At 43.6% G+C, this 25,986-nt stretch overlaps 1 protein-coding gene across 12 annotated transcripts in view; it reads right to left on the bottom strand.

The window, feature by feature from the left end:
- FGGY (FGGY carbohydrate kinase domain containing) overlaps positions 1–25,399 on the bottom strand; it is a 420,763-nt gene extending 395,364 nt beyond the window's left edge. For 4 of the 12 annotated variants that reach the window (XM_025912763.2, XM_086717131.1, XM_086717132.1 and 1 more), the window contains exons 1-2: positions 25,291–25,399; positions 2,419–2,633 (exon numbers count right to left, since the gene is read on the bottom strand). In XM_025912763.2, the coding sequence (XP_025768548.1) occupies positions 2,419–2,619 (201 nt within the window). In that variant the 5' untranslated portion in view covers positions 2,620–2,633; positions 25,291–25,399. Of the gene's footprint in view, positions 1–2,418; positions 2,634–5,698; positions 5,788–7,919; positions 8,001–10,010; positions 10,138–25,290 lie in introns of those variants that run through there. The other 8 variants (XM_086717127.1, XM_086717129.1, XM_086717128.1 and 5 more) reach the window with 8 other exon arrangements.
- Between the last annotated feature and the right edge of the window lie 587 nt (positions 25,400–25,986).

Below are 25,986 nucleotides of genomic sequence, written 5' to 3'. Positions count from 1 at the left end.
ATTCAAAACACTTCAGGTAGTTTAATATGATTTCCAAGCAGGGAGCATGGGGAGTGGAATGAGGCTGGGGACAGGGGCAAAGAGCAGAGCATGAGGGGGCAGCTGCAGTCCACCCCTTGCTCATATTAACCATGTGACCTTGGGCTGGCTACCTAACCCTTCAAAGCTCATTCCTTCCAGCTCTGAAACAGAATAAAAACTACCTCAAGAGGCTGTCATGCGCATAAATGGATGTGAAGTCTTCAACATGGTACCTGGAACATAATTAGTGCCCGAGAAATGGTAGTTGCATCAACATCATCATCATCTTATTGTTGTTGTTGTTATTGTCCTTATTAACTTGACTAAGAGGCAAACCATCTCAGGCAGTGTGAACGACCCAGCTTGAGAACAACTGCTCTCAAGCTCTTAACTCCCTGAAGTCCTTGAAAAAGAAGACACAAGACAGGATGTATTTTACATCACCTTTTGCCCTATACAGCGCTTGTCAAAATCTTACATACAAAGAACCCTAAAGACAGGGAGTGAGCAGACAGTCCCAAAAGGTACCTCCCTAATTGACTCTGATGTTTCAGTGTTTTATCTTACTTCATTGTCCTGCACCATCTACCCATTTCCATTACTGTTACCATCACCACCACCACAGGAAAACACAGTGCTTCCTCATTTCCAGGCACTGTCGAGGCACTGTATATGCATTAACTCATTTGATCCTTCACAACAACCCGCTGCAGATAAGGTACAATCATCTTTCCCATCTTACAGATAAGGAAACTCAGGCAAGAAACATGAAGTAACCTGTGCAAGAAGACAAGCTAATGAATGTCGGAAATAGGATGTCAATCCAGACGTCTGGCTCCAGAATCTGTGCCCTATGGTGTGCTAACTCCTGAATATACAAATGCTTCCCTCTCTAAACCTCATACCAGCCATGAGCTGCGAGTAAATGTGTCATGCTTATCCCATGGCTTCTGGCACACAGTCACACAGCCATACTCCAGGTGAGGGGACAGCCTGAGACCCAAGAGCTTTATCCCAATAGCCTCAGTGCAATAGCCTCACTAAGGACCAATGCCCAGGGCACTCATGGGGGCTCACAGTGCTCAAACAGCTGATGAGCTGGCCAGCACCGGGAGATGATTAAAAATCTACCATTAAACCAAGCTGTACTTAGACCAGACCTTTTTTTAAAGTAGCTTTTCATCAGGGGATTATATTTTCTTCTTGACAATTTCCTTAATGGCAAGAAAGGCTATATGTTAGAAGAACAAAGGAGACCCAAGGGCAAAGAGTAGAAGATTCTCACTAAGGCGGGGGCCAAGAGTGAGGAGGGAAGAGGAAAATTAAACAGGCAGAAGAGACATGCCCCCACTTTTATTCCTACAGAATGCTCCAGCGCTGCCCACCCCCACCTCCTCTCTCTGCCGTCTTCTCTGGGGGCACTAACAGCAGCCCAGAGCTCATTAAAGTTTAAACAGACTGATCAATACGGACAGAATGGTGAATTGTCCATCTGCAAATTACCAAACGCTTCATGAATATTTAAGGAACAAAACTAGGAACAGAGAGAAGAGAGAAACCAGGACTTTATTTTTCCCTCTAAAAAAACAAAACAAAACAAAACAAAACAAAAAAAAAAAACAGACAAAAATATCTCTGTAGCTCCCGATCATCAGCAGGCTGACTGCAATCCAAGGCCACTCAACATCAACATCTGCCTGGCACAACTCAAAGTTTTGCTTCCTCAAAACACACATGTGCATGCCACTGCGCCTTTGCACATGTTGTTGCCACTGAACAAAATGAGGTTCCCCAACCTGTCCACTTGGAAGGCAGGACAGTCCAGTGACTAAGGGTGCAGCTCTGGAGTCAGCCTGCTTACGGTTCCAGTCCCACCATGAACCCAGTCCCCTCATCTACCCTGTCAACCATTCACCATTGGGTAAGTCACCTAACCTTTCTGTGCCTATTTCCTTCTCAATAATACAGGGGTCGTAATAGTACTACCTTCATAAGGTCATTGTGAGGATGCACATACACGATGCATGCTACCACGGTTTACACAGCACTGGGCACACCTGAAGGCACAGCAGGTGTCAGCTATGATTATCGTGACTTCCTCCACATTCGGTCACATGCGACCACATCTGGTCGCAGGCTCCACATCTGTCCCATCTACCTGTGCCCGAGATCCCCTTTCCTCAGCTCCAGCCATAGCCACTTAGCCCCCAGCACCTACTTGAGTCATAGTCTAGCTGTCTATTGATCTCTGTCACTAGCCTATGAGCTCCCGTAAGGTAACGCCTGTATCAAAAGCACCCCAACACTGTCCCTGACACCAGGTGTACAAGAGACATGCTCAGCAGGTGAGGGCAGGGGAGCATCTGCAAGGGTAGAACGCCACAGCTGTGGCCATACCTTTGTGACAACACCACATGCGGCCCAGATGTCCTCCGAGGACTGCTCATGGTGGTTGAACTGAGGCTCCCATTGGTTAATTGGCTGGTCTGCGAAAGCCAAAAGGACTCCCCTCTGGTCCACCAGAGCCGCACGCACACTGCCCGTTCCAACGTCCACACCCACGTAGTAGCTCCCTGGTTCCTGACCTCCCCCGGGCATTGCGGTCCCTCCACCTGCAGAGATCAAGGACAAAAACCACACTAAGACCAAGTAGGTCTACAAAATTGGGCATAAAACATCTTGAAAGTGGAAATAAAAGGAGTGGAGCTGACTGGTGGTCATTTGCTTCCTCGTTCACCCAACAAAAATGCAGAGTGGTCACAGAATGCTAATGGACACATTGAGCTGGGTGGTGAGTCAACGAGATAGGCAAGGCCTTAGACATGGAGTTTCCATTCTTGGAAGGAAGTCAGATGTGAAGCAGCTACAATCTCACAATTCTTTAAGCAGAGGCATGATACCCAGTGAGTAAGAAGTGCTTTACATGTAAATAGGGGGTATGGAATCCAGAGAATCTAGAGCTAATAGATATGTATTTATTCTCATTAAATTTGAATCAAAGTGAGGACAGTGGCCACAGTACAAAAAAGGAACCTCATCTACCCTGTCAACCATTCATTCAAAAAATTATCTACTGAGCACCTGTGACATGCCAAGCACTGGGAAAAGTCCATGCACCCCTCCCGTATTCCTCACTGCAACCCCAGAAGGAGTCTATTTAAGTCATCCGAATTTATAGATCATCAGAGGAGACTCCAAGAGATACGTCACTTTTCTCTTAAAGGCAGGTCCACACACTTAGGAAGAGTAAATGACACACGTTGTACTGATGGGGAAACAGGTCTCTGAGACATGAAGAGAGGCAGCAGCATCATTCACAGGCAGCCCAGACCCACAACTTCCCATCTGGTACCGCCAAGTCCCATGCATGCCCTTCCCCTCGTTCCCTCTTAACAGCCTGCAGGGTCACTTTGGAGAAGAGGCAAATACACTGCAGCCGAGTCATGAAGAGACTGAGAACTGGGAAGGAGCCTCTCGGGGCACAGGATCAGGAATTTGTGAGACCGTCTGTTTTCTTTGCAGACCCCTTGTGAGTTACAAGGAAATCCGACCAGAGAACACTCAGGAATTCCTTGGCCGTCATCACCACTCTAGGTCCCTCTGGTCAGATTAGCCCACATGACACAGAAATCTCCCAGCGACTTTCATTTCCCAGATCAGCCTTTCCAAGAGCAAGAACAAGCCCCCAAGACAACAGCGCTGGTGAACAGGCTACAACTCCCCAGGTGAGCCCGGGGCAGTCTTTGCACCCGGGAATCTCATTTCAACCGAGAAAGTGGCCTGAGCCCATCCATTTCAAAAAGGTAATGCTTCCCTGGCAAAGCCACACTTGGGGATGCTAAAACGCAGCCAGCCCGCAGATGTTCAGTTACTGCTTCCTGGATATTTATCCCATTCAAAAACAGCTTCATGAAAAGTGACCACTTCTGACTTAATCACAGTGATCTCCCAATGGTGTTTGCCCCCTTGGGTTAGCAGGCTCCCTGGCAGGTGGAAGGGAAAACGGGGAGGCGGTGCTGGGGAGCCACAGCCAGCACACGTGCTACCTTCAGCAGGGCTTCGGAGAACAGCTCCCAGGCTCCAGCCTCCACGCTTTCTCAGCCTGACTTCCTCGCTTACATGCTTTGGGAGCTACACAGGATCTACAGCACCAGACATCAAGCTACGCATTCCTCAGTGTTCTTCAAGCCATGACTCACACAAAATTTAAGTGAAACAAGTCAAAGTGCAGCTGCTCCATTTGAAGCAAAGATCAGCCCAGCGCCCCCTCCACACCTCTCCCTGCAGCCACCCCTCTGCGGGGCCCTTTCTCAGGACCCAGGATGGTTGAAATACAGCATGGTGTCCTGCATGGCATCCCAGGCCCACCACGAGCTTCCCCGTTTGCTGTCAGGCATGTCTAACACAATCCCACCACGTCTTACACCAACCCCAGATAGTCTGAGACTCCTCACAGGTTCTCAAGGGCACACCTTGCCTCGGGGCTGCCCCACCGAGGGCTTCCTACTTGCCCTTCCCTTCCTCACACCCTCCTCTCTTGTGAGCCTGGTGGCCACAGACTCACACTGCAAGCTTCCAGCTCAACCATCTCCCCTTCAGGAAAGACATCCTTGCCTTTCCCTGTCCCTCGCTGCCACCAGAGTACCATGTCCCTGCTTTCTTTTACAACCTAACCATTGTGAAATAGGATTTGTTTTCGGTTCCAGGTCTGTCTCCCTTACTGGCCTGAACCTAAAAAAAAGGAACTTATTGATTTCTGTATCCCTAGTTCCTAGTATATAATCAGTTTTCAATAAATGTTTCCTGAATGAGCAGCTAGATCAGTGAAATCGATAGAAATCATGGATGAACCTCATGCTTTAATAGTTTGAATTCCTAATTTCGTACCTATACGCACGAGTGTTTTGTCTTGATTCTAATCTCTGTATGCTTCATTCATCCAATTAACATTTACTGAATGCCTACAACCACATTTTATTAATTCTAGACACTCATTTTTTTCATTTTGCTTCTCTAAAATCAGTGAATCCTATAATCAGTGGCATCTTACAATCAAGTGGTAGCATTTTCTTTCTTGGTGATGCATGAAACAATAATGCATCTTGTAATCCATGACTGATATTCAAAGAAATGCAGAATGCACCAGGCACAGGCACCCTGCTATGAGCGGAGGACAAGACAGGGCCCTGCATTGGCTCAGAGCTACCTCAAGTTTCTTCCTATGCACATAGGAGGAAGACTGACCAAGCCAGTTCCTCCATCTCCCTGCTACTGACCACACCACAACCTCTTTACTCAGAATTCCCTTTTAGCTTCTCACTGTCCCCAGCGTAAAGGCCCAGGGGTGCTCCTAACACTGATCCTGGCTTGCGAAGAGCCCTCTGCCCTTGGCTAGAATTCCCCAAGGCTATTCGAAACATTTCAGAGAGAAACAAGGAAATAAATAGGAAATCAAGAGTCTATACAACCATTCCGGCTCACCCTTACTGGCCAGCCATCTCCCAGCTTCTCGCCATTCCTGCTAGCCCAGCTCCTCAAGCCTGGGTTCCTCACTTTTGTCTCCGTCTTCCCCTGCAGGGAGTGCAACATCTTATCACCCACCACCCACAAGTCCAACTTACTTCCAGCAAAATCCAGAGGCAGATTTCCACTCTGGAAACACCTAGGGCGTACCTACCTCAGTTCTGGTTTTTGGACCCATGTCCTCACTAAAGAGGCAAGAATCTACCCTTCAGGAGAGCTCCTACTTCTTCTTAAGAAGGGTGGAGCTTTACTATTAAATTATTAACTCCAATGTTGCCCAGATCACAGCTACCCCCAGTACCAACCCAGAGCCTGGCACACAGCAAGAACCTGAGTCTTTGTGACTCAGTGGATACCTTTAAAGCCTATCATTAGGGAATAATAAAAGGTGCTACGTCTACTGTGTCCCCAGTGCTCTGTTCAACAGCTTGCTTACATTACCATACCACGTTTAATCCTGACATCAGTCCTTCAAGGTTAATTCCTAGTATCATCCCCATTTTACTGATGAGAAAACTGAGTCCTAGACAGGTCAAGTAACGTGCTGCAGTAGATCATGTCACTAGTAAGTAATAGAGTTGACAGCAAACCCCTTCCCTGTGGCTCCAAAGTCTCTAACCATTCTCGGGGTGCTATACTGCCTGACTCTCCTCCATCTACTAAATGCCTATTTGCCAAGGACCCTGCCTACTTTGTCTAAGATTGGCTGATTCAGAACTCAAGGTGCCCCCCTTCAGAGATGGCCCCTTCCCCAATGTCAGGCTGCCTCTCTCTGGCAAACCGCCCGTTTCTAGACCACATTACCAAAGCACTGGTCAGAAAGAGTCAAACCCACGGGGACAAGGGCACCATACCTCCTGGCACTGTTCACACACGCCTCCCAGTTCATGTTTTTCTAAGGAATAGAGCCTAATTAAATATTTCAGGTTCACCATGTTTCCCATTACTATAGTTTTAAGTGATCTCTTTGTGATTGTTTCCACACCTGGACCCTGAAAGCAGGGAAGCAAGTTAAGTTCAAGCCCTTGGACGACTTCCCTGAAACTCGACCCTGAGAGTTTTAAAAACTCTGCCAGAGAATTCCCTGCAACTCAGATCCCTTGTCTTGCCGCTCTGTGCCCTTTGTTCCCGGGTCGCAGGTACTCTTTGCTGTGTCCTGTACTCCAAACTGTATCCCGTGCACCTTTGCCTGAAAAAATAAAATACCTGCAAAATTGAAAACATTCCATTTTCTAATTTGTTAAGAAAAAAAAAAAAAAAAAAGGATTAGGATCCGCCTGTGTGTCTGGCACTTGCATACATGCCTTAATCTCTTCCAAATGAAACTCAACCGAGTTGGTAAACCCATCACCATTTTGTACTTCAGTGGGACGGGGAAATTCGTCCAAGTCACATGAGCTGTAGATATGAACCTCGGCCTTTACAGCAAGTGTGGGGATCTTTCCACAACAACCTCTAACGACCGAAAAAATTCTTTGTTAACTTCTTCAATCACAGTATCAACAACAAATGTAGCAACAAGTAGCAATGATTAAGCTCTGCTCTGCAAATCACCCTCATGATTTTGTGATTCCATCCAATCCTTGTAACAACCCCGTGAGGCGGACAGTGTGAGCCCATGTTCCAGTTAAGGAGACTGAGATTCTCAGCAATTAGTCTGTTTTCACGTCACATAGCATAGAACCTGAGGAGCTGGGACCGGAGGCTGTGCTGGAATGGCTGCAAAGCCCACTTTATGAATGCTGGGGGTCAGAACTTTGGTACCATCTCATTCTTTTAGGCAAAGACGAATGCTCTAAAAACTCTGATTACTATTAGGGCTACCGGGAGGGTGACAGGCAGGCAGAATGAGGACATGGACTGTGGGGGCCACGAGAAAGAAAAAGAGAGAAATTCAGGTTGCACTGGACACAAGTCCTGGGCCACCTAACTTCTCAGTCTGCAAGATCCTCCACAGGGCAGAAAGAGCCTCCTGTCCAAGCCCCCAGGATGCACGGGACTCATTTTTAGCCCCGATTCATGATCAAAAGACCGTTCCTATGATAAATATTTAGATGGCTCATTAAATAATAGCTTCTATAAATATTATTAGAAATATGCCACAGGAAACCACAGGCTTCACGGCTGATTCTTCAACAAATGTGCAAGTTGTTCAAATGCAGGGTGAAAAAAGAAGAGGGACATGAACATGGGAGGCAGTTCTTTGCAAAATTATTTCAGTAATTCTAAGAAGGGTGTCAAGGCTACAAATATTGTGCCCAAAACCCCTCATATGGGGGTTGTCTTGTATCTTTACTCCTCCTTTTCCCTGATACAACCTAATAGCAAGAATATTGTTTCCTACGACTACAATCCTCCAGAGTGAAGGAGCTTACCTTCAGTCCTATTTCTTCAAAAAGGCCACTCCACCAGGATCAATTAGGTGACAGTGTCCACAGAAACAGTGTCCCAGGGATCTGAGAAGGAACTCAATATCCTCTTTCAACTTTGATCTCTGGACTCTGCTGTGAGCTCAGGCACATGAGTTCCACACAATTTATTTATTTGGTTAGTCAAATTGCAAGCAGGCACTTGGTAAGTTTGGAAAGAAAGAGATAAGCAATGAGGATGCCTGTCCACTTCGGCCCTCTAACAGAAAAAACTGAACAGCACTTCAAATGAGTCTCGCATGCTGTAAGATGGCAAGAAGGCTTCGGATGGGAAGTAAAGGGCTCATATGGCAATAATAACAGTTGGCAATTCATAACAACTGGATGTCTAGTGGTTTCACCAACAAAACCCCCGGGAGAAAACAGTACAGGTTGCTCATGGCCAGTTTTCCTCTTAAGGTGAAAAACTGTCTCCTATGGCTCCAATCTCCTAGTATGTTCACGAGATTAACTGAGATTATAGAACTGAAGCGACTAGCACAGCACCTGATGTGTGGCACACACTCCGTAAGGAGCTCCAATCGTGAGGACTATTATTATGTCCCTGCCAACACCGGATCACCTCTGGACACCTGCAATATACCCCGCCCCTGCCCGGGTGTTCTCACTCTAACAGGTCAAATCCCAGTAAACGAAGCAAATACTAAATACTTTCTCTGTGCCAGGACACTAGGACTCTTCAGCTGAAAGAGACAGGATCTCTGGCTTTAGAGCTGACAATCTAACCTAAGAATCTGACTTCTGAAAATCAAATGGCGACGACTCAAGTTATTCCCGGTGTTTGTGCTTCCAGCAAAACCTAACACACCCAGGCAATAAAACAGCTTGCTGCTGCTGCCGGAACCCTCGCCACACGCTGGGGACCAAGCGTCCTATCCCAACACCACCTTTCTCCACAGAATGCGGAGATGATGGTTGGAAGACGAAGTACCAGCCTGCTGTTTGCATCACTGCTCCAACCACGAGATCAGAAAGTCAGGATTTGTCAGGATACTGAGGGTCTTCATGTTCTGAACTAAGCCCATGTTTAAGTACAAGCCTCAGGTATCCAAGGAGGTGTAAAGTATTAAATCAGACAGGAGAAAGGCTGGCTGTTCTTTCAACTCAAAGTTGGATTCCCAAAGGCAGAAAAAAAAGTCAGAACTCACCAAACCCCCATGCCTGCCTCACAATGTGGCAGCCACAGGATCAAAACTGAGCCAGTCCTGGATGATGACCAAAACCACCGCCCTCCACAAGCCACACAGGCAGGACACAGCAGCTGACACAAATACAAAATCCAACCATGTCGAGGACAAATGCACAGAACAGGTCCTAAAGAAATCATGGACGGAAAATCTGACTCATGAGAAGACATCCTCAAACTCCAACAACAAACACCGCCTTAACAGCAGATGAAACTTTGGATCTCCCACATCCTCTTCTGTAAAACCCTGCTGACTCTCTCTTCTTTTCAATCCCTGGGATCCGATAAAGCAACCCCTTAGAAGCCTTTTATGACGCCCCACCAAGCTATTCTCTCCACACAGAAAGGGAGAGGGGACACCTCATTTAGAACACCCATCCAAGTATGTGCTGTGTCTCCCATTTACAGACGAGGATGCTGAAATTCTGTGAGGATCGATCTCCAGTGGATGGCCACAAAACCAGGAGACGAAGGAGGCTGTATTCAAATTCAAGTTTGTCCAAGCCAGAGCAGGGCTCTTGCTGCTGTCCCTGCTACAACGTGGCTTTCCATGCTAAACAAGGCGCCTTTATCCTGGGCAAACTCAGAATGCCCTTCCAGGTCTGTTTTTCCTGTGAAATCTTCTGGGACACTCAAACGTTAGAAATGGTTTCTCTCTGCTCTGATTCAGAAACACTATGTCACCCTAAATGCTACACTAATAAATGTGAGATACTAATGGACTGTTTGTTCTACTAGCTACTTCCTAGTACCTGCCTACTGGCAACACAGTGTAGGGTAACCTAGGAACGGGGCAAGTACCGGGTTGTGGGGGAGAGGGAAGATTTTTAATGTATACTAGAGTCAAATACCTTTTAAAATAAAAAGCCTCTAGGCACTCTGCCCTTGGAGAGTTCCAGAAGCATGATCAGCAAGCCTGTGTTCCGTGTGAGGCCCCTGGCTTCTCCCTCAGGACAATCTCCCTCCTTGACCAGGCACCTGTATGGGGGGGGGGGGGGGGCAGAGAAGATGGAGAAACTACTTGGACAAGGGGTTTTCTCATCTGAGTCGGTCTATCTTCCAAAAATACAGTTTACACTGAGTTCACTAAAACTCAGAGCGCGAGCCCAACAGTCTCACACTCCCATGCCAGGAACCTGGAAGCAGAAAAAAGGCAAAACGGGCAGAAAGAGGGTGACGGCTGGCACACTGATTATAAATGCAAAGTTATTATAGTGTAACCTCAATATGCCAATTACCAAGCTAAGCCCGTAACGGGGAAAACTATACACAAACTCAGTGATTTATTATTACATGGACTCTTCTTTTTGGAACGTGAATTCCTGACCTCTGAGTTCTGAATAATTTAAGTATATATGTAGTTTCTCTCCCTCTGTCACTTTCTTCTCCAAGAGGCTGTTGATTTGCTGACATAATTAACTATGAACTGATTTTCTACAGAACTAACCAGACCTTCAAAGCAAGGCTCTTATCATTAGCATATTGGCTGAAATCCAAGGCTTTTCCAAGAAAAGTCACTCAAATTAGAACAACAGAAGAACCCCCAACCTCAGTGACTGCTGTCAGATGTCAGCAAATTCAGGAAAGGCTCAGGGCAGTATTAGCTAGAGCAACAAAATCCCTTCCCCCAACACAATCTTCCAAAACTCCTTCCTCCAGAGACCATGCTCAGCCAGAAGCCGGGGTCTTTGGCCTCTTCTTGTGTTTACCTATTTATGAAGCATGACCAAGTGGATTTTAGGTCCAAGGTGAAAGGCATAAAGAACAAGTTATTTGAAGGTCACATTTTACACTTGGGGAGCTGGATGGTGCCATTTCGCAAACATGCCTTGTCAAAATTACCAAGAACTATGGGACAAACTCAAACTACTGACTGAACCAATGCTGCTTCTGCCCCCAAAAAGCCCAAGCTCTTTATTTGACCCGCAAGGACCTCAAAGCTCTAGTGCCCACCTGCCTCTCTAACCTCACCTCCCTACCCCTCTCCCCAATCTCAACCCCCTATACAACAACCCTAGGAGCTACTAGCCATCCCTTAAGTGAATGTTTGGCACCTGTGTTCATTCTGTTCCCTCCTCCTATGATGCAAAGAATACAAACTTGCAGTTCACAGAAAAAGAAATACAATGAACACACATGAACACTCAGCCTCACAAATAAAATAATGGAGGAAATGCAAAACAAAACAACATAAATTCTCATGTAACAAGTTGGCAAAAATAGAAAACTTTGATATTACCCTGTTTCTGCAGGAGTGTGGGGAAACAGGTAGTTTCATACACTTTTAGTGGGAGAGTAAGGGGTTCAACCTTCTCTAGAACAATCTGGCACTATCTATCCATTTTTGAAATCTCCCCTTCTACCCTACAGGGTTTTTTGTTGTTGTTGTTGTTATGTTTTTGAATGTTTATTCATTTTTGAGAGAGCAAGAAAGACAGAGCACGAGCAGGGGAGGGGCAGGGAAACAAAGAATCAGAGGCAGGCTCCAGGCTCTGAGCTGTCAGCACAGAGCCCCATGCAGGGGGTTTTGAACCCATGAACCGTGAGATCATGACCTGAGCCGAAGTCGGACGCTTGCTTAACCGACTGAGCCACCCAGGCACCCCTCCCCTACAGTTTAACTTCTAAGAATTGATGGATTCGCTCATCTAAAAGATATACATTAAAAATATACACTACAACATGTTTTCGTTAAGGCAAAAGCACACTCACAAAAACCCTGGAAACAAATTAAATGTTTACTAATAGGGGACTTACTGCAACTTCCACATAAGGAGCTATTAATACCAATGAGAAAGGGGCTAAAGAAAAATGTTAATGGTATGTTATTAAATAAAAGAGCAAGTTCTTAGAGACTACATTTGTACTAGTTTTTTTGTTGTTGTTGTTTTTTGTTTTTCTTAAAGACAGAGCATCAGTGGGGCTCCTGGGTGGCTCAGTCGGATGGGCGTCCGACTTCGGCTCAGGTCATGATCTCGCAGTCTGTGAGTTCGAGCCCCGCGTCGGGCTCCGTGCTGACAGCTCAGAGCCTGGAGCCTGCTTCAGATTCTGTGTCTCCCTCTCGCTCTGCCCCTCCCCCACTCACGATCTGTCTCTCTCAAAAAATGAATAAATGTTAAAAAAATTTTTTTTTTTAAAAAAAGCATCAGTGGTTCTAAAACCGTGGTCTCCAGAAGAACAGCATCAGCATCACCAGGGAACACTCGAAATGCAAATTCTCAGCCTCCAGCCCACATCTACTGCTTCAGAAACCCTGGGAGTGCAACTCCACAGCCAGCACTGTAAAAGCCCTCCAGGTGATCTTGACAGATGCGACAGGTTGAGGGTCAACGTACTGTACTAAGACCTAACACACAAGATTCAGGAAGCACACACCAACTCCCGCTTCCTGCAGTGACACCTAGGGAAAAGAAAGGTGGTGGAAACGTGGAGGACATTTTGAACTTCCCCACTCTGCTGTCGGAATGTTCACAATGAGCAGCTAATACTGTAGTAACAAGAGAGATCTTCCTGATAGTGAGTGGAGCTTTGCTCTGTATGGCTCCCATCCTCCACACCTCATTTTTGTCCCGTGGGATCATCCAAACCACCTAATTCCTTTCAGGGGAGCTATCCCTTTCAAATGCTTTATGATGATTCTAGTGACTTCCTACTGGTCTTCTTTCCTCCAAAACTATAGGTTTTCAGTTCCTATAAGCGCTCCTCCATGCCATGGCTTTTTCTAAAATAAAAGGGATAAGGCGCACTTGATACGTTTAATGAGAATGGTCTTCAGACACTCACGTTTCCATGTGATGTTGTATGGAGAGCAGGTAAGCTGTACTACCAGCACATGGAAACCTGCCTGGAGACCCAATGAATGCAACATATACTGGGACAAATCAGGGGCCCAATATCCAATGACACTAAGAGCAGAATAATTTGTTCAGGAGAAAAGGGAAAGGGAGCTTGAATATGTTCCCAAACTATCTCCAAAGGAGGGCTCTGAGGGAGCCTTTGTCAACTACCCTCCTCTTCCTACTGTTTTATCAAGATGTATCTTCACATGAATCCAAATGTTTCCCAAACATACTTATAGTTTGAGCCAATCCTCACCTTGGATCTCATGAGGGCTGACTCTTTGCCAAGCACAGTATCTGTGCACAGTATGACGTGACCCTGCTAATTTTCCCAACCCTGGAGGGATCCATACTTAGAAATGGGGGAACTAAGGTTCTGTGCAGTAAGGTCACTTGGCCACCATCACAGAACCAGTAAAAATCAGAGAAGGACTTCGGTCCTATGCCCCTTCCACCAGGTCACCGAATACTTTTAAACGTCCTAACAGTAGCCTCATTCTAACCTCAAAGTTGGCCAGTAGTTCTACCATCCCAGAATTCCGTGAACGACATACACTGAGACTTGTCTGTTGAAATCACTCTTGACTTTACACAGTCTTCCTCTCATTCTTCGTCCCCCACAACCCACCAGTAACTGAGTCCCTTCTAAATCTCTCCATCCTGTGGCTGGTTTAGCAGAACACAAGCTCCTCGGCTGTCAGCCTGGTCTGCAACAGACTTTGCTGTAACGGAGGCCCGACTGCAGATGGCCAAGGGACTGGTAATACACTGAGCCTGAATGATTTCTACCTCATCGCCCTACTCTCCCTAAAGCCACCCCACAAATACATCACCGTGTATCACTGTATAGGTAGCTGCTGTATGAAGTCTGCTTCCTCCATGTTGGTAAGAGCCTCCTCAATAATTTAAGATGATGAAGGCAAAGGGGGCGGGGGCGGGGCAGGGGGGTGGAGGGAGGATGTTATAGAGGAGTCTCCCGGAAAAAGTATTCCTAGTTTGGGAAGGAAATCTCATCGTTTCCCCCTCACACATCAAACCTACTTCTCCCAGACATACTATTCCTTCTCTCCTGTCTCTCAGTGAGCAGCACCACCAACCATGCTGACTGTTTGCCAGGCATCTATAGGTTATGACTCCTGTGCACATTATTCTCAGCCTGCCTGCCCCCCCCCCCCCCACCATACACTCAATCCTTTTCTGCCTACCCTCTGTCCCAGGGCTACAGTCTGGATCTCCAGGCGCCCAACCCTCTGTCTTCTACTTGGGTTTGGACAATGGAGAGCAGTAGCAAAAGGCGTCAAGAAGGAAGGAGAGTAAGGTCCAGGCTCCCTTGGACCGAACAACCTGCATCTCTTGAACAAAGGTAACAAAGCCTCTCAAGGCAGATTTCTGCACAGTTTCTCCTTTTGGGTTCTGGTAACATTCCTCTCCTAACCCCTTTACATAGGACAGAACAATTCTACTTTCTCAGCCCCATGGATTCAGGCTGCCCTCATCTCTCTAAATAGTTCCTTTACTAAAAAATTATCCTAATTGGGGGGTGTCTTCTATTTCCTTTTGATCTACTTCCTGCACTGTGCCCTTTCAGACATCAAGGAGTAAAAGTGGTCCCATTATTACTGGTGCCTGGATACTTCAAAACCTCTTCCTCATACCCTCAAATAGTCCCTTCTTTAAATTTTCTTCAGAAATTCCAGTTGAAGACCTCCACTGCTAGCCAAGATGAAGTAACAGGAACCATATTTACCCTCCCATCAAAAACTACTTTAAAAATATACATACATAGGAAATGAGGGTTCTCAGGACCCTGAACATTAGGCAAGAAAGTACAGTGAGCCCAGAAAGGGGAGGGAAAATGAAATGTCCTGAAATTGCTGAAGCTTAAAGTGTGGGACCATGGTACAGGAAGAGGAAATCCAGGCCAAGCCCTGCAGTCTGCCAGCACTGAGGAAACAGAGCTAGGAGTCTGTGGACAACAGGAAGCTATACTTCTTAGGGCAGAGTACAAGAAAAGAGAGAGCTACACAGAGGGAGAATTCCAGAGAACTACAAAGGGTGCTCCTCAAGTATTCAGCAGAGTACCAAACACCACATGCATGTGAGGAAACCATTTGTGCCAGAATCTCCCAGAATTGGTGTACTTCACACGGGTACATGAATAGTGCCCACTGACACCAGTCAGAGTGGAAAAACGTAATTCACAGGGTACTAAGTAGAGTAGAAGGGTTTCACCTCAGCAGTGAAGAAGAATTAACCCTGGTCCCACCTAACAAAGCTTAGGGCAAGACTCAAAAGAATCCAATGGTTTGCAAATACCTCACTCATACCCCAGAACAAAGTTCAAGTGTATTTATAAAAATACAAAACTATCTAGCACAAAACAAGGTAAAATACACAATGCCTGGTGTTCAATCAAAATTTACCAGGCATGCAAAGATACAGGAAAATACTATCCAAAATGAGAAAAATCAATGGGCAGTGACCTCACACTGACACACTGGACAGAATTAGTAGACACAGATATTAAAATAGCTATGATTCCTGTATCTCATATGTCAGAAAGCTAGGCGAGAGATTGAACTTGAAAGTTCAGAAATGGAAGATGAAGCAACTTTAGGCTGAAATGCTAAAAATGACAACCAGGATATCTGAGATGAAAAACTTACTGTATAGAATTGGACAATACTGAAGAAAAGACAAGCGACCTTTAAGACACAACAATAAGACACTAACCACTAACAGAGAGAAAAGATTCTTTAAAAATAGACAGAGTATCGGTGAGCTGTGGAAAAACTACAAGTGGTACAACACATGTGAAATGGGAATCCCTGAGGCAGAGCACAGAGAAGGGGTCAGGAACAATATTTGAAGAGCCAATGGTCACAAACATTTCAAATTTGATGAAAACTACAAACCCACAGATTCAAGAATACCAATGAACCCCAAATAAAAGAAATATGAAGAAAACTGAACCAAGACAACATCAGATTCAAATTGTTCAAAACCAATGATACAGAAAATCTTAAAAGCAGCTTGGGGGGAGGGGAGGGGACAATCGCCCAAAAGAAAAAAAAAAAAAAAATACGGGGGCACCTGGCTGGCTCAGTCAGTTTAAGCATCCAACTTTGGGTCAGGTCATGATCTCATGGTTCATAGGTTCAAGCCCAGCATTGGGCTTTCCGCTATAGCCCAGAGACCACTTTGGATCCTCTGTCTCCCTCTCTCTGCCCTTCTCCCTTTCACACACTCTCCCTTAAAATAAATAAATAAATAAATAAAGATTATTAAAGAAGACGACATTACAAAAGAAAGAAATAAAGAAAAATAGAAAGGACAACAGCTTTCTCATCAGAAATAATAATGCAAGCTAGGAGACAGCAGAGTAAGATTTTTGAAGTATTGAAAAAAAAAAAAAGACCTTCTATCTAAAATTCTGTACCCTCTTTTGGAATGAGCACTGGGTGTTTTATGGAAACCAATTTGACAATAAATTTCATATACTAAAAAAAATAAAAAAATTAAAAAAATGAAATTCTGTACCCTGTGGAAAAAAAATTCAAAACGGAAGCATTAATAAAGACTAACTCAAACAATGATGAAAAAATTCATTACCAGCAGGACTGCACCATAAGAAGCGAGGCAAAAAATGATAGCACATGGAAATCTGCATCTATAAAACAAAACAGAATGTAGAGCACACGGGGAACTATGTGGGTACATATAAAGGCTTTTTAAAAATTACTCAAATGTCTGGGGCACCTGAGTGGCTCAGTCAGTTAAGCATCTAACTCTTGATTTGGGCTCAGGTCATGATATCACAGCTAGTGAGTTCAAGCCCCACATCAGGCTCCCAGCTGCCAGCACAGACTGCTTGGGATTCTCTCACTCCCTCTTTCTCTGCCCCCTCACTCACTCATTCTCTCTCTCTCAAAATAAATAAATAAACTTTAAAAAAAATTACTTGAATGTCTTAAAAAGATAACTGACTCCCTAAAACTAAAAGAATAACCATACATCATGGGGTTTAAACCTATGTAGATATAAAATGTACAATATAAAATAACAGTAGCACAAAGGCTAGGAGGCAAGAATTATAAACATACTGTTATAGGGTTCCTATATTATATGTTAAGTGGTATAATCCCACTTGAAAGTTGACTCTGATAAATTAAAGATGTATTCTGTAAACCCTAAAGCAACCATTAAAATAATACCAAAAGAAAAAGCTATGCCTAGTAAGCCAATAAAGGAGAGAAAAAATGAAATTATAAAAAAACAACCCAAAAGAAGGCAGAAAAAGAGTAAAAAGAACAATGAACAGATGGAACAAATAGAAATGAAAAGAAAAAGCTAGATGGGTGCATTTAAAAATTTAAAAGAAACCATACAAATACTTATATTAAATATAGTCTAAATACTCCAATTAAAAGGCAGAAATTAGCAGGCCTCACTTCGTTATCCAGTCCAACTATATGCTGCCTATAAGAAACCCATTTTAAATATAAGAAACACACAGGTTAAAAGTAAAAAGAAGAAAAAGATATGCAACAAAAGAGCATTCAAAAGAAAGCTAAATCATTATCACACTAAGTAGATTTTAAAGCAAAACACTACAGGTCTAATAACTAAGTATATTTCAGAGTCAAGAATATTCCCAGAAACTAAGAAATAATAATGGGGATGATTCACCAAGATAACCTAACAATCCTAAATATTAACACACCTAATAACAGTGCATCCGAATACATAAAGCAAAATGTGATAGAGATGCAAAGAGAAATGCATATATCCATAATTATCCTCAGAGATTCTAACACCATTCTCTCGGTAATTCTCTCAATGATGGAGTAAGTTGACACAAAATCAGCAAGGATGTAATATACAGTAGTCGGCAAAGCTGATATATTGATAAGTAAAAAGCACTCTATCCAAAAAGGGGCAGAACACACATACTTTAAGTTCACATCAAACATTTACCAAGACAGACCATATTCTGGGCCAAAAAATAGTCTCAAGAAGTTAAAAGAATTCATAAATTTTTTTTTTTCAACGTTTATTTATTTTTGGGACAGAGAAAGACAGAGCATGAACGGGGGAGGGGCAGAGAGAGAGGGAGACACAGAATTGGAAGCAGGCTCCAGGCTCTGAGCCATCAGCCCAGAGCCTGACGCGGGGCTCGAACTCACGGACCGCGAGATCGTGACCTGGCTGGAGTCGGACGTTTAACCGACTGCGCCACCCAAGCGCCCCAAAAGAATTCAAATCCTACAAAGTACCTTCTATGACCACAATGGAATTAAATTATAAATCAGTAATTAAAAGATAAGTGGAAAGTCCTCAAATATTTGGAAACTGAATAACACTTCTAACACATGGATCAAAGAAGCCATTTAAAAAATATAAAGTATTTTAACTGAATGAAAATAAAAATATAGCAGAAGTGGTAGGATGCACTTGATGCAATAAATCTATAGTGTCATAAGCATGTAATAGAAAAGTTGCCTCAAATAAATAACTCAATTTCCATCTTAAGAAATTAGAGAAGAGTAAAAGGAACCCAAAGTTAGCAGAACAAACAAACAATTTCAGAGGAAAAATCAAGAAGTTAAAAAAAAAAGACTACAGAAAATAAATAAAACCAAAAGCTGTTTTTTTTGAAAAGACCAATCAAATTAATACATTTCTGAACAGAATAACCAGGAAAATAAAGAGAAAAGATGCCAGTATTAGGATCTTATGTATCAGGAATGAGGGAGATGAAATCACAACAGATTCTACAGATATCAAAATAATGAGGGAATATTATGAGCAACTAAGAAGATATGTACAAATTCCTTAAAATATAGGAACTACCAAACCTCACTGAAAAAGCAGATGATCTGAATAGTCCTGTATTATTAAATCAGTTGAGTTCTTCCTCTTCTTGACAGAAAACCAAAAACAAAAAGAACTCTAGACATCTTCATTGGTGAATTCTACCAAACATTTAAGGAAGAAATAATATTCTATACAAACTCTTCCAAAAAACTGAATTGGAGGAAATCCTTTCCAACTCATTTTTGAGACCAGAATTATCTTGATAACAAAACTTAAAAGACAACACAAGGAAAGAAAACTGTATCAATATTTATCATTAACATAAATGGAGAAATTCTTAAAATTTTAGCATCCAACTAACTATAAAAAGGATAATAGGTCCTGACCAAGTGGGATTTATTTCAGGAGTACAAGGTCTAACATTAAAAAAAAAAAAAAAATTCGGTGAATGTAATTCATCATATTAAGATTCTTAAAAAAAAAAAAAAAGGTCTTAATAGTTACAGAAAAGAACACCTGACCCAAAAAAAAAAAAAAAAAAATTCATTCTTCATTTAAAGACAAAAACAAAAAAAAAAATTTCAACATGTCTCAGCAAAATAGGAACAGACTGAAACTTCCTAAACCTGATAAAAACCTACTATAAAAACTATTCAACTAATATCATACATCATAGTTAATGATGAAAAAATGAATGTTTCTCCCTAAGAAAGATCAGAAAGAAGATGTCACTTCCATGCAACACAGAGTAGAGATTCTAACCAGAGCACTATAGCAAGAAAAAGAAATAAAAGGCAGCCACATTGAAAGGAAGAAAGTAAAACTGTCCTTATTCACAGATAACATGATCACCTACATAGAGTATCTGATGGCATCCACAAAAAAGCTATTAGAACTGAAAAGGAGTTTAGCAAGATTGCAGGATACGTGACCAATACACAAGCAGCAACAAACTGGAAGATAAAATTTAAAAGATAATTTCATTTCAATAGCATCAAAAAAATAGGATACCTACAGATAACCTGACAAAGATGTGCAAGACCTACCTACTGAAAGGTACAAAACACTGAGAAAAATTAAGGAAGACCTAAATAAACAGATATACCAACCATGGGTTAGAACACTCAATTGTTAAGATGTCAATTTGCTCCCAAATTAATGTAGAGATTTAATGTCGTTCTAACTTAAATCTAAATAGGTCTTTTTTGTGAAACTGACAAAATGACTGTAAAATCAATACGGAAATGTAATGCACCTAGAAAAACCAAAGCAACTTTTGAAGATGTACTTCAAAATCCACCTATACTACCTGGCTTCAATACTTAATTGTTGCAAGATTTTTTACCTCAATACCCGGATCCGTTGTCTGGCCACTTCGAAGAATGAACAGGTGGACACAGAATGAGCAGCAGGCAAAGTTTATTAGAGTCTAAGATTAGAAAGCAAGAGGTAGGAAAGCTGTCTTTAGAGAGAGGGGGCATTCAAAGGTGAATACCTGTGGACTATAGAACAGGGGTCCTTGTTTAATAAGGTTCTGGTCACACACCCACCCTTCCCTTCCTCCTTGTTCCTTCTCAGGTCCTACCTTTATTGGCTGGATAACACTAGGTGCTGGGTTGTCCATTCCTGATTGGCTCGATTCCATTGTATAAGGGCTATGGCCATATCATTCCTTCTGGGTCATATGTTTTATGGTCTACTCCTTATTTTCAGTTAGGTCTTTTGTCAAATTCCTGAGGGAAACTGGTGGGGGAGTAGGTGGTGTCTGTTACATTCTTCAGAGGAACGTTATGCCGGAGGGGGTTTACTGTAGTCAGCCACTCCCAGAATTGTTCCAAAATATGTGTTGTTCCCCACCCAGGGACCTCAGATCATCTTTCCCTCTCTGCCTACTGAATCCTATCTTTTCCTATCATATTATTATGAAACTATAGTCATCAAAACTATGCAGTATTGGGCATTAAAACAGCCAAAGAGAACAACGGAACAAAACCAAACAACCAGAAATGGGCCTCCACATATACACAGTCAATTGATTTTAACCAAAGGAGCAAAGGCAAGTCAATGGAGAAAGGATAGGCTTTTCAGCAAATGGTAGTAGAACAATTAATGACATACATGAAAAAATTAACTTTGTTTCATATCTGATGCTATAGATTAATTGAAAACAGACTGTGGATTTAACGTAAAACCAAAACAATGAAGCTTCTTTAAAAAAATAGGAGAGGGGCACCTGGGTGGCTCAGACGGCTGAGTGGCCCGCTCCAGCTCAGTTCATGATCTCATGGTTCGTGAGTTTGAGCCCACATCAGGCTCTGTGCTGACAGCTTGGAGTCTGGAGGGTGCTTCGGATTCTGTGTCTCCCTCTCTCTCCAAGACCCTCTCCCATTCATGCTCTGTCTCTGTCTCTCAAGAATAAATAAACATTAAAAAAAAAAAAAAAATAGGAGAAAATGAGAGTTCTGGCTAGGCCTGACTTCTTACATAAAATTACTAAAACAATGACCCATAAAATAATAAATTGATAAAAGAGTCATCATCAAAGTTATAAACTCACAAATTAGACTTCATCAAAATTGGGAACTCTGCTTATGAAAAGACACGGTTAAGAAAATGAAGAGAGAAGAGGTGGCTGGGTGGCTCAGTCAGTTAAACATCTAACTCTTGATTTTGGCTCAGGTCATGATCTCACAGTTCATGAGTTCAAGCCCCATGTCAGTGGGGTTCTGCTTGGGATTCTCTTTCTCCCATTCTCTCTCTGCCAGTCCCCTTTGCATTCTCTCTCTCTCTCTCTCTCTCTCTCTGTCTCTCATAAATAAGCTTAAAAATATATGAAAAAACAAGCCACAAAATGGGAGAAAATATTTGTACACACAAGTGACATAAAGAACTTGCAATGAGTATATAAAAGCTCTCAAAACTCAGTAAGAAAATAAACGGCTCATTTTTTACAAGTGAACACAAGATTTCACAAACACTTCACCCAAGAAGATATATGATACATATATGGGCAAGTAAGCACATGATAAGAAGCTTGAAATTATTATTCATTAGGGAAATGTTAAAACTCCCTGGAAGAGGACTCCATGTTATCAGAATGGTTAAAATTAAAACGAGTGACCACACCAAGTGCTGGAGCAACCGGAAGTTTCATGCACCACTGAAGGGAATGCAAAAAGGCACAATCGCTCTGAAATACAGCTTTTTAAAAAGTTAAACACACACCTACCATGTGAACTAGCCATCCTCCTTCTAGGTATTTAACCAAGGGAAATCGAAGAATAGGCCCATTCAAAGGCATGGATATGAATAGTCCTAGTGGCTTTATTTGTAGTAGCCAAAAAGCAGCCCATAATCCAAATACCCACCAACAGGTAAATAGATAAAGTACAGTATATTCGTGCAATGCACCAAATGAAGTATGTGTGCATGCTCAACATGGATGAATCTCAACATGATCAAGCTAAGTAAAAGCCACCACGCAAAAGAGATACGTATTGTATGACCCCACAAATAAAATCCTAAAATAATATTAAATAATCTATACTGACAGAAAGCAGATCACTGGTTGCTGGGGGGGGGGGGGGGGGGGGGGTTGGGAGAACCAGGAAGGAAGGGATTACACAGGAGCACAAGTAATCTTTATGGATGTTAGAGATGTTCTTTATCTTACTTGTGATGATGGTTTCACAGACCCAGACACACGTCAAAACATCTATTAGATATTTTAAATATATACGGTTTATTATATGTCAAGCATACCTCAATAAAGCTGTTGAAAAATACCCCAGTTGGGAAAGCCTTTTCCCTGACGGCACTGTAACTGCTCCCTCCTTTCCCATTCCCTACATCCAATCGCTGTTAATTCCTAACCATTCCACAGCCAACCTTTGTACAATGCAGGGGTTAGGGGCACTGACCTGCCGCGACATAAAAATCTGTTCACAACTTTTGACTCCCCAAAAACTTCACTTTCTAATAGCCAAGCGTTGATGAGAAACCTTACCAAAAATATAAACAACCAATTAACACATATTTTGTGTGTTATATACTGTATTCTTATATACTGTATTCTCACAATGAATTTAGATAAAGGAAATGTTAAGAAAATCTTGAGAGAAAATACATTTACAGTACTGTAAAAATTCCGCATATAAGTGCATCTGCGTTCAAACCTGTATCGTTTGAGGGTTAACTGTATTCTCTCTCCCTCTCCAGTCCAGAACTATCACCCTATCCCATCTCTCACCTGTATTATAAAAGCCTCTCTCCACCCTGAGGCCAGAATTAACTTTCTAAAACACCAATCTGTATCACTTCAACAGCTCCTGATTGCTCTGGAGATAGGTTTCAAACTCCCTTAATATGACTCACCTGATCCTCCCAGAGCTGACCTTTTCACCTTCCGCAGCCTCCTTTCTGGTGACTTCCCACCTCACCCTTTCCTATCCAGCCATACGAGTCAACAATGTGCCAGGTTTATATCGTTTTGCACACGCTGTTCCCAAGACAAATAATCCCCCTCCCTTTTGTCTCTCTCCAGCCCACTCATACTGAGGCTCTGTCACTCAGCTCGAGGATGATCTCCTCTGGGAAGTCTTCCACGAAACCCCACATTAGGCCATTTGCCCTTCTCTCCACTTAGTTCAAATCACAGTCAATTACCAGCATCTTCCTCATACCCTGCCGCAACACTAATCTCAGAATCATATAATCTCCCTCATTAGACTAGATACAATAAGCAGACTGAGTGAAAGTTGGAAGCAGAGAGCAAACCTTGTTCATTTTTACCTACCCAGGGCCTACCACAGTACCAGGCCCAGAATACATGCCACACCATTAGTGAACAAATGAATGAATGGAAGAACTGGTTTGGATGACCCTTAGACCACCACCTGGGTTGATTTTGTATTTCTCTGTATAAAGAGATGGGCAGGTGAGGTTAAGTGATCTCCGTAGTACATTCTGGTGAAATAATTATTTCAAATCCCCTGGAGGGAGGTGGGGGGGGGGGGTAGTCCCTATTCCGGCTGGGCAAGATTCATTACCTCTAAACTGTTTTCAAAACCAGCTGGTAATTGACTGTGATTTGAACTAAGTGAAAGGTTAGGGAAAGGGAACCAGATTCCAGGAAAAGACAAGGTCCACAGCAAAAATTAACACAGCCTGGAAGAAGGCCCAGTCTCCTCCCAGTAAACTTCTTACTTTCATCCAGAAAGATACAGATCTCCACCCTCAGGATTATTCCCTTCTCCCAATACGCATATTTTGATTTCCAAATCCAGCAAGGGAGGCTCCCAAGCTCGCTTCCCCTCAAAATCAATCACAAGGCCCTTCTCACCCTCTCTGGTCTTTCCCTTATCATCCTTAGTCAACAATCCTCTGGGCCTCCCACTCACACGTCCTCCTCAGCTGATCCCTCCAACAGCCAGGCCAGTGATCATCAGGTCAAGAGCCAGGCAGAGGGCCTCATTAACAGGAGACTCCCAGAAGACCAGGAGGCAGTCGAAAGGCTGCAAGACCCAGCTGGGAACCATAAAAAGTAAAAAAATCAGGATATACATTTGGTGGATCATAAAAAAAGAAAAGCAAGCAAAAACAAAACAAAGCAAAACTCTACCATCTGTATAATAGCCACAAACCAAGAGAAGACCTGCCTTCTTTCTCACTGATTTACAATTCAAAAGTGTAATCACTTCCTCCCTCCAGATCTCCTATTTTAAAAAATTAACCTAATGCTGTTCCATGTTTTGGTAGTGACTGACCCTTTAATTCAGGGACGCTATTAAGACCTAAGAAGTGCTTTCGTGGAAAATAGCCAATGATTAGGGAAATTCACCATTTTACATCTTGCCAATCCTTAAAAGAAGGGAAATGAATTAAAAAGCAAGGATAACATTAGGCCTTTCCTGCCAGGCTAACTGTAACCAAACAGCATTATACCATCACAACTAAAATGCACCTTAGACGTTATCACAAGCTGCTGAAAGCGTTTGAAGTTACAAGCAGCACTGGCCTTTAAAATGTCTTAGGCAGCCAGATTTGTATTAAACACTCAAAACTGTTCAGGAAAAAATATCCTAAAATAGGGGTCCGGGGGAGGGAGGGAGTGACTAAAATATAGAGAGCGTGAACACAGTTAATTGGTCGGAGATGGCAGAGGACCCCGGGTTCCCGACATCTCATAGACAGCCTTGGGGATGCAGTAAAGGCCGACCCTTCTCTCGAGGGGCCAGCCGCCTCAACCAGGAGAGGGCACAGGGAACTCAACAGCATCCCGGGGGGCGGAGGCCCTGCTAGCTTGAGACTTAAGCGGCAGGAGAAGGAAGACCAAAAGGAAGGGGCGGCGACTGCGGGAAAGGTGGGGGAGGCTTGGGCCGGGTGAGCTCTCGGGTTGGAGAACGTGGGCGCTACGAGCCTGCGCGCCTGCAAAAGCCCCTGCTGCACACGTGGGACTGGGAGGAGGGTCACTTACTTGTCCAATCTGAAATTAGATTTTAGCTAGCGGGGCTCTGCAGGTTGCCGTGCGGAACGGCACCGCGCGCGTGCAGAGCGGTCCCAGAGAGTGGCTGCGGCCGCGCCCCGCCCCCGGCCCCGCCCCCGCCGGACGCGGCCCCTGTAAAACCCCCCCTGATTGGCCCTTTGAACCGGGCCAAGGATTGGCCCGCGCGTGCCCGCCCCCGCCTCCGAAGCCTCGCCCAGGCTCCGCGGGCCTTATGGACTTTTTAAAAAGGCAAGGAGGTCCCCTGCACAAACTCTTCGCAGCCTCTGACGCTTGGGTGTGGAAGGTCCGCATCCTATAACCGCTTCTCAACCATTTACTGAATGCAATTTACTGACCGTTGTAGGAGGATATCATTAATAATAATAATAATATATTAATAATAATTACTGAAGGCTTGCTTTGTGCCAGGTCCTCTTTCTGATACTTTGCAGGAATTTATCCGTGTAATCCTCTGGCCAACCCTCTGAAGGTGTCAGTCTTTAAATCCTCAAAGCAGATAGGCCCTGCCTGTGCAGAAGTTACAATGTGTGGGCCCTAGACACACCCAATTCATTTAAACCTCACAGTTCTTGCCTTTCCAGTAAACTAGGCGGTATTCGCCCCTATTTACAGATGCAAGAGTCATCTGTTTTTTAGCTTGTTCTGAAACACACAGCTAGCTGCTAG

This window comes from Puma concolor, chromosome C1 (genome assembly GCF_028749965.1).
Source record: "Puma concolor isolate L17-30 chromosome C1, mPumCon1.1.hap2, whole genome shotgun sequence".
In the NCBI taxonomy this organism is placed as follows: Eukaryota; Metazoa; Chordata; class Mammalia; order Carnivora; family Felidae; genus Puma; species Puma concolor.
The sequence above is the reverse complement of the archived record's forward strand: the minus strand, read 5'-3'. Positions and strand labels throughout refer to the sequence as shown.